At 39.6% G+C, this 16,000-nt stretch overlaps 2 protein-coding genes across 40 annotated transcripts in view; one reads left to right on the top strand and one right to left on the bottom strand.

The window, feature by feature from the left end:
• The window catches only part of PPP4R3B (protein phosphatase 4 regulatory subunit 3B), a gene marked incomplete at its 5' end in the record, with an annotated part of 58,745 nt that extends 46,009 nt beyond the window's left edge, over positions 1-12,736 (bottom strand). Inside the window, 3 exon segments of the mRNA NM_001244675.1 lie at positions 10,851-10,906; positions 12,240-12,484; positions 12,702-12,736. Coding sequence (NP_001231604.1) covers positions 10,851-10,906; positions 12,240-12,381 — 198 coding nt within the window.
• A 292-nt stretch (positions 12,737-13,028) lies between these two features.
• CCDC85A (coiled-coil domain containing 85A) overlaps positions 13,029-16,000 on the top strand; it is a 691,220-nt gene continuing 688,248 nt past the window's right edge. For all 39 annotated transcript variants that reach the window (XM_085019267.1, XM_085019261.1, XM_085019269.1 and 36 more), the window contains exon 1: positions 13,029-13,123. The gene's annotated coding sequence lies outside the window, so the exon portion shown is untranslated. The remainder of the gene's footprint in view (positions 13,124-16,000) is intronic.

The following is a 16,000-nucleotide window of genomic DNA, read 5'->3' as shown; positions in this document are numbered from 1 at the left end:
GCATCCATGAGGATGCAGGTTCCATACCTTGCTCAGTGGGTTAAGGATCTGGTGTTGCTGTGAGCTGTGGTGTAGGTTGCAGATGGAGCTCAGATATTGCGTTGCTGTGGCAATGGTGTAGGTTAGCAGCTACAGCTCCAATTCAACCCCTAGCCTGGGAATCTCCGTATGCCATGGGTTTGGCCCTAAAAAAAGCAAATAAAATAAAATAAAATAAAACTGAAGTGAGCACCAGATAAATAAAGACAAAGTTTTCAAAAATTAAATTTCAATACTTTGGTAGCTCTTAGCTAGTAAGTGAGAAAATCTGTGTTCTAGCTTCTGGCTGCCATGCTTCTTGGAAAGGATGTCTGCTACCAGCTGCTCTAAAATTTTTTCAGGTCAATCTTTCCTTTAAAAACCTTCAGTGGCCCCAATCATCTACAGAAGAAGTTTTGAAAACTGTTTTTTAAAAAAAAACAGTATAACTCTTGGAGTTCCCGTCATGGCTCAGTGGTTAATAAACTGACTACTACTCATGAGGACGTGGGTTTGATCTCTGGCCTTGCTCAGTGGCTTAAGGATCCGGCATTGCTGTGGCTGTGGTGTAGGCCGGCAGCTGCAGCTTCAATTCGACCCCTAGCTTGGAACTCTCCATGTGCCGTGGGTGTGACTCTAAAACGACAAAAAACAAAATAAACAAACAAAAAACCCAGTAGAACTCTTTTTTTATGAACAATATTTTACTAAGAATCTCCATGTTAAAAAAAAAAAAAAGATAAAAACAGATATATTCTGGTTAAAGCATTAGAGCGCCCACTCATGTTCCGGATTCTTTCCTAAGTTCCTGAGTTACATCCTTAGAGCCCTCCTCAAAAAGGTTCACCAATGGTGATCTCTCAACTTTTAAAAACTGTATGCCATACTTTATAAAGCATACACTAAAACAGACTACAAAAAGGCTTACATAAAGATTAAATAATATTTTAAAATGTTTAAACTGTTAATGACTCCTTATCACAATTAGAATTTTAAGACCCAATATATCATGAGGGCGCAACACCCCAAAACGAAAGGACAAACAAATCCATATTTAATGTCATTCTTTCGGAATTTTGAGGTAGGGGCAACTTTTTGTAACATCTATTTTATCTCTGTATCTGCCCTGTCACTCAGTGGACAGATTCCACTAGGAGTGTAAATGTCAGTTTGACCATTATCTAGTTCACTTGCACTTACATTATTGTTTTCAACCCTTTTTAAGGCACTGGCTCATTTTGTTAGGATTACAGCTTAGTTTAAGTTCAAGGTGAAGAACACTTCTCATGGAAATGTTACTCTCCTCTCAGAATGCCATGGTTATTGACTCTTGATTACACTTTATTAAATATTAGCAAAATGCAACTTTTGATAAAATAAACAAGTTTCTTCTCAAATCTCAATGATCATATTGTGCATTCCATTCTGGAGATTACAATAGAATGAATGAAATCCAAATCCATTTATCCACTCATCGAAGGCCCTTTCCATTTTGATACCAACCTATCTTATGACAGAATAGCCGAGGCTAAGCAACAAGTCTGAATTAAGATCACTGACCAACTGAGCCCCCCTGTTCATCATCATTTTCTTCTGTTCTTTCTTCCCCTTTCTTTTTTTTTGGGAGGGGGAGAGGGGCTGCACTTGCAGCCATGTGGAAATTCTGGGCCAGGGACTGAATCTGTGCCACAGTAACAATCCGGGTTGCTGCAGTGACAACGCCAATCCGTAACCCGCTGGGCCAGAGGAGATCTCAGTCTCCTTCCCATTCTTAATGGTAAACTTTTATCTGTAAGCTAGTTAAAAATCTCAGAAATTAAACAGATTTATATTCAGAATCCTTTTTCAATGCAGAGGACTGACCTTGGAAGATGGTTAAAAATACAGATTTTCATGCTTCTCCCCTGGGTACAGGTCTGCAGTAAAGCCCAAGAATCTATTTCTAACAAGGATCTCAGGTAATTCTTTGGATAAGTCACATTTGCAAACATGATGTAAATGTATCTCTAGCTGGTTAACAGAGGATAGAGGAGCACCATCTGAGTAGGCAGCTTCCTCCCTAGGTATCTATCCCAAATGGATGACAAATCCCTCACATCTAACTATCTCAGAGAGGAAAACAAAACCAAAACCAAAAACCATAAGAACTCCTTATTCTAAGGGTCAGAGTAAAAGTTCCCAGGTGATTATATTTGGTATGGGCCTTAGAAGGAAAAAAAAAAAGATTATGTCCAAGCCCAGGATGGGAGTAAGACATGAGCTGGACAAGCCCGACAATTTAGCCTTTACTGAATCAGGCTTTCACAATGTAGTTTTATTATGAAAAGTGGTTATTTTCAATCTAATATATTGAAAACATTCTTGAGGCTAATACTGTTTTAATCAGAGGTTCTTAATCCAGGGTGTATAGACACCTTATATTTTTATTTAAAACTTGGTGCATAACATCTCTTTTAGGGAAAGTGTCTCCAGTTTTTACATATTTACAAAGGAATCTGACTCCTTTTAAAAGGTCTCACCAACCAATGGATTATCTGTTTGAGTTTCCCTCTTTGGTAATGACCCACCTCATTAACATGAATAAAATCCCATCATGAAATATTTGCAATCCTACTGCTTGCCAGACTAAATCTATCTTTGCCCCTAATACCGCTGACAAACTATAGAAAAAGCAGAAATTTTTCAAAAGGAATACTTATTTTAAAAGAAAAAAATTAGAGGAGTTCCCGTTGTGGCTCAGTGGAAACGAAATCTGACTAGTATCCATGAGGATGCGGGTATGATCCCTGGCCTCACTCAGTGGGTTAAGGATATGGTGTTGCCGTGAGCTATGGTCTAGGTTGCAGGTGATGCTTGATCTGGAGTTGCTGCGGCTGTGGTGTGTCTGCAACTCCCACTCAACCCCTAGCCTGGGACCTCTATATGCTGCAAGTGCGGCTCTTAAAAAAAAAAAAAAAAAAAAAAAAAGACAAAAAAATTTAGAAATACTTCATTTACAGAATTCAACTTACAGGTTCAAAATCAATTTAAAAGTCTAAAAGTGAGGGAGATTAACCAGACAAATAATGCAGCATGTAACTCTTTAGTAGTCCCTAATAGGAGTTGACCTAAACTCTCTGATAGATTTTTAAAATATAGTATAGCATAACATATAGTCCAAGATAGACATGATGCCATTAATTACCAACAGTAGTAGTATCTTATCTTTCCCAAATCTGTGATATATTTGAGTACAATGGGAATAACCCTGAACTAGAATTAGGACTTCAGACCTCAGAGCCTCATCCAGTTTCACTGTGTACTATTTTGATGACTTTCATCAAAGTATTTAGCCTAATTTTCCTTCCTCATTGCTACCTACAGAAGGACTGTTATAAGATTACTCTGCATAGTTATCTTATTTTGCTCATGCGCTATAAAGCACTTTTTATACATTAATTTACAACTATTAGGAGGTAGGTAGTATCTCCATTTATAAAATGAAGTTCAGAGAAAATTTGTTCAAAAATTATATAGCTAGAAATAATGGAATTAAAAAACTTAGGAGTGTCTACCGAATTCTAAACCCATCTTCTGGGAGTTTCCCTTGTAGCTCAGCAGAAACAAATCCAACCAGTATCCATGAGGATGTGGGTAAATGATCTAGTGCTGCCGTGAGCTGTGGTGTAGGTCACAGAAGCAGCTTGGATCTACCTGGTGTTGCTGTGGCTATGGTGTGGTCAGGCAGCTGTAGCTCCAATCTAATCCCTAGCCCAGGAACCTCCATATGCTGCAGGCGCAGCCCTAACGAGCAAAATAAAATAAACTAAAATAAATCCATGTTCTTGTTATTATGCCCGATAAGAACTGTGAATGAATTCTAAAGGATGGAAAAGTTCTTAACCACTTGCTTCCCAAGTGCCTCCCCTGTGGCATGATAATAAAAGGGAACCTAAAAAAGAAAGAACCCTCTTCAACTGATTCCCAAAGATTCCTGCTTGGTTCCATTCCAGCCATTAACCCCAAAATATATTTCTACAAATTAATATGCCCTATCTTCCCAACCTAATCATCCATGCCCCCTACTTATACACACTGTCTCTACAGTTCAAAGTGCAAACTGGACTCTACTCATTACAAATCCATGCTGTTATTTTTTTGGCCACGTTTGTAGCACACTGAAGTTCCTGGGCCAGGGCCTGAACCCATGCCACAGGTGTAACCAGGGCCACAGCAGTGACAATGCCAGATTCCCAACCCACTGTGCCACGAGGGAAGTGTTCATGCTGTTATTTTAACACAGCATTCAAAACTGTATACATCTTGGTATTCTGCTGGGGCACAGTGGGCAAAGGATCTAGCTTTGTCACTGCAGTAGCTTGGGTAGATCCTGTGGTGTGGGTTTGATCCCTAGCCTGGGAACTTCCATAGGCTGCAAGAGTGCCCCCACCCAAAGGGAAATAAACAAAATTGTATATATCTCTTTCCCTCTCACATATTCCTTAGTCCATTCTCCACAGTGGCTCTCAGGCAAAACCCAACATCCTCAATTTTATTGGATTATTTCACCAACTAGGAGATACAGTAAGATTAAGATCATTTTCATTTCTACTTTCATCTCAGTAGACATTCTTCAAACAAAACACTACTTTCAATCTTTCTCTTGGCAGAATATAAAACATTTGCTGACTGGCCCTTCTCTCCTTACCAAAATTTTGTTCAAATTATTGGTTTGAAGATAACACATTTATCGCTCTACTCTTCCCAACTGCTTATTCTTCCTCCTTAGTGGATCTTCCCTCTTCCTGATTACCAAGCACCTAACAGCAGCATGCCCTGTCAATTCTATCTTATATACCTCAAATATATACCTCGAATCTATCTACCTGTCCTCTTTCCATCTCCATTGCCATCACCCTAACCGATTCAATATTATCTCTAGCTTAGACCACGCTACAATTTCTCAATCAATCTCGCAGTTATAGCTTCTCTTTAATTCTACAGATTGATGTTACTGTTTTAGACTTTATCACTCCCCTGCTGAAAACAATTCAAAAACTTTCAGAGTTCCTGTCATGGTACAATGGTTAACGAATCTGACTAGGAACCATGAGGTTGCAGGTTTGATCCCTGGCCTTGCTCAGTGGGATAAGGATCTGGCATTGCTGTGAGCTGTGATGTAAGTCGAAGATGCGACTCGAATCCTGCATTGCTATGGCTCTGGCATAGGTTGGCAACTATAGCTCCGATTAGACCCCTAGCCTGGGAACCTCCATATGCCGCGGGAGTGGCCCTAAAAAACACAAAAAGACAAAAAACAAAACAAAACTTTCAACTGCACTTTAAAAATCCAAACTAATGATAGTAACCAAACCATAAGTAACACTCAACCAAGAATTACTGGATGAATGAATAAATATGAACAATCAAGACTTAGTCTTAAGCTCTGTTCTTTTCTCTATATACTCTAAGGAGATCCCCTCTTGCAGTTAAAGAGCATGTAATGATTCTCAAATAAGAATTTCTTGAGCAAACTCTCATTCTATCTCTAGTTCCAGGTGTTCAATTTTAAAACCTTTACATTTATTTTTTCTCAAAGGCTAAGTGAAAAAAAAGGCACAACATAGTTCGCTACCACTCATGCCAATAAAAGGAGTATTATATATGCATATATAAAACTGCATGCATATTTGTTTACATATATATAAAATCTCTAGAAAGACATTCAAGAAACTGGAAACATTGTTGGGAAACTATATGGACAGAGTTCAGGGTGGGAGAGTGATTTTTGACAATATGAATGTATTACTTATTCAAAATAAGGAACTTAAAAACAAACAAGTGGGAGTTCCCGTCGTGGTGCAGTGGTTAACGAATCCAACTAGGAACCATGAGGTCATGGGTTCGATCCCTGCCCTTGCTCAGTGGGTTAACGATCCGGTGTTGCCGTGAGCTGTGGTGTAGGGTGCAGACGCGGCTCGGATCCTGCGTTGCTGTGGCTCTGGCGTAGGCCGGGGGCTGCAGCTCCGATTCGACCCCTAGCCTGGGAACCTCCATATGCCGTGGGAGCGGCCCAAAGAAATAGCAAAAAAGACCAAAAACAAAAAACAAACAAACAAACAAAAAAAACCCAAACAAGTGGAGTTCCCCTTGTGGCACAGGAGAAATGAATCCAACTAGGAACCATGAGGTTGCGGGTTCGATCCCTGGCCTTGCTCAGTGGGTTAAGGATCCGGCGTTGCCATGAGCTCTGGTGTGGCTTGAAGATGCGGCTCGGATCTGGTGCTGCTGTGGCTCTGGAGTAGGCGCACAGCTCCAATTAGACTCCTAGCCTGGGAACCTCCATATGCCGCAGGCATCCTTATACAAACTAAAAAACAAAGCAAAACAGCAAGTCTCTGAACTAATGATAAATGTAAACCTGCTTTCTTCTCAGCTTCCCAGTTTCTGGAGGGAACCATCATTTTCTTGGTCTCAAGACTCAAAAACACTAGTAGTGACCTACTATTCCTTCTTTCATATTTAATCCTTTACCAAATCTTCCAGGACTTTCTTGAAAATATATTGGAGTTTTTTCTGCTCCTTCTTTCCAATCTCATTTACTACAGTGGAACAGACTTTCATTTTCTTTTCTTTTTGGCTTTTTAGGGGCACACCTAGTACAGAGGTTCCCAGGCTAGGGGTCAAACTGGAGCTTCAGCCTCTGGCCTACACCACAGCCACAGCAATGCAGGATCTGACCCATGTCTGCGACCTACACCACAGCTCATGGCAACGCTAGATCCTTAACCCATTGAGCAAGGCCAGGGATCGAATCTGCATCCACATGGATTCTAGTTGGGTTCCTTAGCTGCTAAGCCATGACTCTCATTTTCTAGTATCTCAATTATTGCAAATAGTCTTGCTACCTAAAGCTGTTTCCCTCCCTATTCCCGGTTCACTATTCATGACATTGCCACACCTGCTCCCTAACACAATATTCCTTTCATGTTAGGCTCCTACTCAAGAATCTATAATGGCTCCCCTTTATTTAACAAACCAATCTCTCGAATAAGAAACCTCTGCTGCAAATAGGCTTAATACCTTCTGCATCAGGTATACTATTTCCTTTCTTATCACAGTTCCTTCAGCAGACACCACCAAGGAGAGTGAAATTTTTCCTCAATTATTCTGGCTCAAATAAATCTCTCCTTTCTCTAATTTTCTACTGGCCAAGTCTGTGGAATAAAATTGTTTTTCATAGTATTTTGTGTTGGTATATAACTGCTGTATAATCTCTATTTAAGAAACTTAACCATTTTATGCCTAATGCCTTATCTATGAAATGCTTTCCTTGGCTCTCTATGAGGACTGGGTTGAAGAACTTTATCAGCTAATTTATTATTATTCTATTTCACCTGTTATATCTTTTCTCTCAATAAAACCCAGGATGAGACCTTCCTTATACATACTTCCCAAACCCTATTAACTCACAATTTTATTAAATATAAAAGGTATATACCCTAAGATCAAGTGGGATTGACTCTAAGTAACTTAAAATTTAGACACATGTATTCTATTTCCACTGCATCATCCTCTTCTCTTTCCAACATGTTTATTCAAATAAACATTTCACAAGTTTATTTGCTCTTTCAAGTTAGGTATATCTTCTTCCCATTAACTATTTCAATATTGTCCCCAGCAAGTAAGAAAGTGAAGTGAACCGAAGATTACCTATTGATATTGAGTTATTTGACATTCAACTCAACTTATTCTAACTTATTTTTTTTTTTGGCCATGACTAGGGCATGCAAAAGTTTCCAGGCAAGGGATCAAACCTGCGCCACAGCAGTGATCAGAGCCACAGTAGTGACAATGCCAAGTCCTTAACCCAGTAAGCTACCAGGCTAACTTATATTTAGCCCACAACTCCGCACTTTGCTTTCGGAAAACAGAACAAAAAGGGGCTTTTTGAGTTAATAATTCAGTACTTATTTAGCTCATTTTAGAATTGTAATGTTGAAAAAAGAATGTTAAAATATTCCTCTATGAATTTATTCAATGTATGTTAATGTAGCAAAATATCGTATAAATTATAAATGTATCATTAACTCACTGAAGTTTTTTTTTTTTTTTTTTTCTTTTTAGGGCCACCCCTGCGGCATATGGAGGTTCCCAGGCTAGGGGTCTAATCGGAGCTGTAGCCTCTGGCCTAAGCCACAGCCACTGCAACGCCAGATCCAAGCCGCCTCTGCGACCTACACCACAGCTCACAGCAATGCAGGATCCTTAACCCACTGAGCAATGCCAGGGACTGAAGGCTTTCTAGTTGGATACATTTCCGCTTTGCCATGACGGGAACTCCTAAAGTTTTTTTTAATTAAAATTCAATATTGATCAATATACTTCATATAAATTTTGGAAATAATTCTCTAGACTAATTTACTGAATACTTAAATGAAGACATTAAAAAAATAATTCTAATGAAAACAGAAAAATATCAATATGTTTGGAAATCCCAATTTGTGTAACCTGGTAAAAAGGCGCACTTAGCAAGATTTTGGTGAAAATAAAAAAACCCCATTATCTTTACAAAGAAACTAAGTTTAACATAACTCCCATTTAGCTCTTCGATTTCTATAAGAAAAGTGCACTCAATTTAAACAAAAATAAAGAAAATAAATGACCCCTTTGAGAGTTCTTTTACTTTGTTATTTAGTAAAAGTACTTTGATTAGGAGAAAAATAATAAAAAAGTGGTACAGTAGAAAATTGACAGAACACTGTAAACCAGCTATAATGGAAAATAATAAAAATCATTATATGAAAAAATAAAAAGACCTAATGTTTAGATTATTTAAATGTTTATATTAAATTATATTATTTAAATGATTACAAAAAACATTTTCTTAATGGCATAAAAAATTTTTTTAAATAAAGGTTTTCTTCCTCCAGTACTTAAATCTTCTAGCAGAGTAATATTATACATAAAATTATGTCCCAAAGTTTCTAAAAATATTCACAGAACCACTGTGTAATTCTGGACTAACACTGGGGGACCACTATATACACAAACCTCCACCATAATGTGATATTTTTCAATTATAACAACAGCTAAAGTATCTTGTACACGATCGGCGAAGAATCCATAACATAACTGATTTGTAGGGAGTCACACTTAAAAACACAGTTCCTGAGGTTTTTATATTCATGCGTGTAGAAGAAAAAAAAAAGATTACAAAATATTAGTATTTCTTTCCCCACAAAGCAGCAAACAAAAACAAAACAAATGTGGCAATCTGGTAAAAGTCAGTACAAAGACAGAGTAACCGTCTGCCTGGCTGACTTCGAAATTAAATTTACTTAAATGTCTACCTTAAAATCTATGGTATAGGAAACATCTTCAAGTGTTCAATACAGAACAAATGTTTAATCTGATCCTCCAACAAAAAAGACACATTTTCTAAGCAGAGGAAAAAACTACTAACTGAATATTACAATTTAAAAAATAATTTAAAGGACTAATAAAGAATGTATTGTATACATAAAACAACTGTTTAACAGTAAGGCTTTTACTAATAATTTACTGTGTAATAGACATAATTTCATTTCTCCAACTGTGAAGTATTTGTTTCTGGGCATTCAAATTTTCATTGACCCTGAAAATACTAAGCATTGACGATTGTAAATATAATTGTTAAATAATTTACCTTTTTCCTTCAAAAATCTCTGCATATTCACTTCACACACTGCACACACACCAAAAAACTGGAAATAATCCCAATGTCTAACAATAGGTATACATCATATATCATACAGTGTTTTTAAAAAAACCCAACTAGATCTACATTGTTAACACAAACAAATCTTCAAAATAATGTTGAGTGAAAAACGAAAGTTGCAGAGTACATATAAGAATATGAGATCATTGCATAAAGTTTAAAAACACATAAAAGACTACATATTATTTATGGATACATACATATGCAGAAAAGGTATAAAAGCACGTACAGAAATAATATACATCAACTTCAGAATAGTGGTTACCTATAGGGAGGATGGAGAATGGATAGAATGTACAAAGGGACTTTTTAACTCTAGCCACAATATTCAACACTACAAATAGATCTGAAGCAAATATGGTATAATGTTAACACTGTTAAATTTGGTGGTGTTACACACTCATTATATCAGTCTCTGTACTCTTTAATTTTGAAATCTTTCATAATAAAAGTGAAAACATTCACAGAATAAAGGAACGGTTGAATCACTGCTGCCATTTCCAGATTAGATAAGGCACATTAAAACAAGTTTTCTTTTCCTAAATAAGACAATAAATATTAACAGAAAACATTACATAATACGCAATGTACACTTTCATAAAGTATCCATTATTATATTAAAAATATACAATTAAAGAACAGGATTTAAAGGTTTCTATTTCAAAAACTTTACCTTTGCATAAGTCAAAGGATGTAATTTCACACTACAAACAGGTTTTCCTTGCTTTAAAGAGTACCCTTTGAATTTTCTTTTATGTCATTTCCTTTAAATGTGACTGAGAATAAAAGGCTTAGTGTACAGAGTATAGAAGATACCTGCCTAACTGCAGTTAAATAAGACTAACAAATACACTGTATTCTAATATAATCTAAATTGAATTTGGCTCAATTAAAAGATAATAAATTACTGCCAGAACAAAAGCTTTCATTTTTCAGTGAAACTTTTTCATCTGCAAGGGAAATAACATGTGCCTATAATTTAGTTTACCAGACATGTTTTTTTCTGGTCAGGAAAGCTTTCCCATCTTTCTCAGATTAATATTTCCTTGATCAAGGATGAAGTCTTTCAAATTAAAGATAAACAACTACTTGCCTGTTGTTTCTGATATGCAGTGTTTGGATTTATCTTTGATTCCAAGAGTAGTGATCCTGAAAGTTAAAAAGACAGTATTTATAAGGTTTAATTTATAAAACCCTGAATAAATCATGAGAATACTAAAAAACCTTTTTCTCCCTCCCAGCAAGACACCTTAAGTAATCAAATGTATTCCATTTTACATTTTTCTCTCAAGATCTGGGCTTCGTATTTAATTTTGAATATATCACCCCATTCCCATATACCCTTAAAGGAAAAAAATTCATCTACCACCACCAATGTTCAGAAGAAGAATATACGGAGACTAGATTACTTATTAGAGTTTTATTGAAATAAAAATTTTAAGGTCTAAATGACCACCTGAAGCCAAATTCTTTTTAACAAAGTTATTTTATTGCATTTCCAGTTTAACAAATTAAACAAATTACAAAGGACCACAACAGGGATCTAAGTACTTAGTACACAAATTACAAAACTGCATTTCTTTTTCTCCTTAGGAACAAAAGGAAGAACACCTTATGTAAAAACAAATGTCCATGACTATTTAAAATAAAAAGGAAAGTGCGAGAGTACAAAATATGCCAAGAATAAACCAAAGATTGCTATTTTTCTTTTATCTGTACATATCAGTTGTTCAAATCTAGGCGTTCAGATTACAATGAGAAAAGTGTTTTAATTAGGGCTCAACATTTTATAATTTAAGAATATTTTACAGGTGACTCGTACAATAAATCAACGAATACAAGTTTACAATCTGCCTGGTGTCCTAACTTGTTTAGGGTGTAAAGTATCCACTTTTTCACAGCACTCTCTACAAAGGTAGCCTGGAGGGATCCCAGACTGAAGATGTATGTGCTTGTGCGTGCATGTATCTTGTCAACAGCCTGCAATAACCCCAGGAAAAGGTGCCTCTTGTTTTTCCCCAGCACCTGTCGACTGTGGCATCTGAAGCTCGTTAGTAAAACGAGTTAAAAAAAAAAAAAACACGCAGAAAGTAAAGTTTCACTAAGCCTTTTGTACCAGGCATATAATGGATAAAAAAATAACGGGAGTCGGGGACGGTCAGCTCCCCCGAAGGAGATTCACTACCTAGTCTTCCATCTCTTCCTCCCTTCTCTCTCACACTTTCCCCTGCTCAAGAGGCGAGACTGGAGAAGAACGGGTCAAATGTTTAACAAGGATGGTAGGCGGGGGAACAGAGAATCGGCGTCTGACCGAGGGTAAATCCAGACAAAGTTGTTTCCTTCAACGCACTGAAGTGCACGCACAAAACCAATGCGCTGTCCTAAGTGGTTGTAGTAACAGTACCCGGCCCAGGGCCTAAACGCCAGGGCTGTGCCCAAACCGGAGGCATTGTCCCCTATCCTACGGTTCCAATAACCTTACCGTCGGACTCTGCCCGAACCAGCAGCGACATCCCCTTGAGCTCCTCCACATAAGTGGAGGAGACGTGCCCGGTGCCTCGGTCGTCCCATTGCCGGTCTTCGTTCAGGGTATAGACCTTCACTCGCCGCCTCGTATCCGACATGGTGGCTGCTGTCCCCACTACTCCAGCCGCCGCCTCCTCGTTCACCTAGTCCGCCTCTCTCACTCTTGAGAAACGGTAGCGGCGGTGGCGGCAGCGGCGGCGGCGGCGGCTCCGGAGAGGCCTGAGTTCACCATGGCTCCCAAGGTTCAGCCGCGGGAAAGGACAACACGAGCCACTGAGACCTTTCCGCCTGGAGTCCCGGTTTCCTCTCACTTCACCCCCGCTCACACCCACCCTCCCCGCCCTTTGACCCCCAGAGCTCTCTAGCTCTCCCGCCGCAGCCACCGCCGCCGCCGCCGCCGCCGCCGCCGCCGCCGCGGTAACTGCTACAGATCCGCCATCTTGTAACCCGATTCTCTCTGCCTTTCTCTTCCTCCTCCAGCAAGCTCGCACGGGCTGTCCTAGCAGGGGCTACGGCGGCCGACAAGTCCAACATGCATCGCCTCGGTTTCTGCATGCGCTTCCCGGGCTGGACCGTACTCGGTTTTCTCGCGATGCAGGGTACTGGGCTGAGGTGGGAGGGCCTAAGTGCGACTTTCTCCTCTCTCGACCCCGCCTACTGGCGCGTGATCTCGGCTGGGAGGGCGGTTCTCGCGAGCCTCCAGTCACGGCTGGTACCGCGAGACTCTTCTCTGTGCAGACCGCCAGAACCGAGTTGTGGATGCGGCTTCCGGCGGTTGCTGTCTGTGACAGGCGTGTGGAAGAGCCAAGCTCTGTGGAAAAAACAGAGCAAATCTGGGAGGTACGCATCCTTGGACAGGACTTACTCTGAGCCAAAGGGAAGAAAATGTGCTCGCACTCCTTAATGGAAGCTCACCCTGTCAGCCTGTAGGAGAAAAACAGTTAAAACCTCTTGTCTGTGAAGACTTTAGGAATTTAAAATGTCTAATGCGACCCCAAACCCACTGCAATTCGTAGTGGAGTCTGTTATAGTTAAGCATTTCCTCAGGAAGTGTTCGTGTTTGTCCAGAAGATTGTAACATCGTACAAAGGTGTGACAGTTTCTTATTTCCTGCCCAGGCGTTTTGCCGTTATGCTTTTGGTGGCTGGCCATTGGAAAGCATACTTTCCGCTTTGTGAAAATATGGTGTTCTTCCCTAATTTGTAATCTCGGAAAATGAGTCTTCAGATAAGTTTAGGGAACTGGCGGGAACTACCTGCCTAACTTATCTAAGCATTGTTTTTGATATTTTTGAGTTTCTCTTCCTGGCATTTCTTGCATTCTCTCTCGGGAAGACTTCTGCACTGAGGAAGAAATTCTTTTGGCGTTTACATTAGTTGTCAAACAACAGATTAATTTTCAAACATTGCACGGTGGATACGGGTGAACTGAGCAGTCATTTATTTCAATCCTTGTTTTCTTGATAGACTCCTTTTATTCGTTTTTTTAAGGACAGTTCTTGCCGCTAGCTCTTTACAGCTCTTTAGTCTGAAAGGTGAAAATCAGGCGAAATGCACGTTTTGCTGCAGCGCATCTTGGGAGTTGTAGTCATCCTAATCCATGGTTTGTCGAAACGTGCTTATGTTTTGACTAGATCTTGTGTGTACACCCTTCCGCATTGCACTGAAACGTGAGAATGTTTTAGAGCAGATGCCTGATAAAAAATACTCATTTCAAAATCTGGATACATAGGATTCGTATAGGATTTTTTTTTTTTTTTTTAATCTAAAGAGGACCTAAGAGGAGTTCCCGTCGTGGGTCAGTGGTTAACGAATCCGACTAGGAACCGTGAGGTTGCGGGTTCAATCCCTGGCCTTGCTCAGTGGGTTAAGGATCTGGCGTTGCCAGCGTTGCCCTGAGCTGTGGTGTAGGTTGCAGACGCGGCTGGGATCCCGGCGTTGCTGTGGCTCTGGCGTAGGCAGGTGGCTACAGCTCCGATTAGACCCCTAGCCTGGGAACCTCCCATATGCCGCAGAAGCGACCCTAGAAATGGCAAAAAGACAATTAAAAAAAAAATAAAAAAAATAAAGAGGACCTAAGAAAATATACTTGAATTAATACACGTAGCAATAGAGCCCGTTAATTGCTCTGATCGATGTGGACTAAATGTGTTTGGAGTCCAGAGGAAATAACATTTCTGTCTTGGGTCAGAGAAGGCTTCACAGATAAATTTTGGGTCTGATGTTAGAGGATTCCCTGAGTGTGAGTTTGGCTTGAAGGGTATTCAAGGCTGAGGGGGCTAGGTGAACAAAGTCGTAATGTGTTACTGGCCTAAAAAATCTTGTATGTGTCATGTATTAAGTTAAAGGAATGAGAACTATACAGCAGCCACTTTGACTATACATGTTAAGAATTTAATACCCTACAAATAAGATCTAATACTGGAAAAAACTGAAATAAGTCATTTCTTGTGTTGAATCATTTAACAAGTATTTGATGAACATGTACTATGTGCTAGACAGTGAATAAATCGAAGAAGTTCCTCTTCTCATGGAGCTTACATTTTAGAGCAGGAAGATAATAAACAGATGCCAGGGACTGATAAATATTATGACCAAAAACTAAGAGTAGCAAAAGGTTAGAGAGTGGGTTTGAGAGAGGTAATGGTGTTTATTGAGGAAGGTCTTGGAGGGGTGGCATGCAGCCATGGATTTCCCTCAGGGAAGAGAGAGCCAGGAAGCAGGAATGACACATATGAAAGCTTTGAGGCTGTAGCATGCTGCATGGGTGAGAGGGATAGCAGGGAAACCATTGTGATTGTAGTGGAGCGAGAAAGAGGGAAAATAGTGGGAAATAAGGTTGGGAGTGGGAGAGAGGCTGTTTTAAAGCTCCTTGAATTTTACTTTGAATGAGTTACACATACACTAAAGAGTTCTGAAATGAGTAACATGATCTTTCTGAACAGTGTTTCAAAGCATCCCTCCCATCTTCCATGCCTTTAATATCTCTTTTCTCTAAATATCTGAAAGGAAGGAACAGTTTAACCCTTAGGACTCATCTCTGGCCCTTGCTGGATCCTCAGGCATATGCTCTTGTTTTTTCTTCCACTAGGTCACAGGGATTCCCTCTTCTACTGTAACAGGCCCATCTCTAACATTTCTAAGGTCCGGGACAAGCCTGCAAATGGAAAACCATATACTGTACTTCTAAAGATTTAAGATTTACTTATTTATTTATTTATTTTGTATTTTTAGGGCTGCACCCATGGCATATGGAGGTTCCCAGGCTAGGGGGTCTAATTGGAGCTACAGCTGCTGGCCTATGCCACAGCCACAGCAGTGCCAGATCCTGAACTGTGTCTGTGACCTGCACCACAGCTCACGGCAAAGCTGGATCCTCAACCCACTGAGTGAGGCCAGGGGTCCAACCTGCAACTTCATGGTTCCTAGTTGGATTCGTTTCTGCTGCACCACAATGGGAACTCCTAAAAATTTAAGTTTTCAATCAAGCTATTACCTTTTTCCTACCTTCAGTATACTTGAAGAAATATATTTTCATAATAGCCTGGAAGCCATATTCAAATCTAGAATTCCTTTTTTGGGCCGCAACTGCGGCATATGTAAGTTCCCAGGGGCTAGGGGTCGAATTGGAGCTGCAGCTGCTGGCCTACACCACAGCCACAGCAACGCCAGATCCGAGCCTCATCTGCGACCTACACTGCAAATTATGGCAACACCG

This window comes from Sus scrofa, chromosome 3 (genome assembly GCF_054392235.1).
Source record: "Sus scrofa isolate SSC_HxYL_T2T_F1_AM1 chromosome 3, Sscrofa_HxYL_maternal_Yorkshire_Landrace_v2.0, whole genome shotgun sequence".
Classification (NCBI taxonomy): domain Eukaryota; kingdom Metazoa; phylum Chordata; class Mammalia; order Artiodactyla; family Suidae; genus Sus; species Sus scrofa.
The sequence above is the reverse complement of the archived record's forward strand: the minus strand, read 5'-3'. Positions and strand labels throughout refer to the sequence as shown.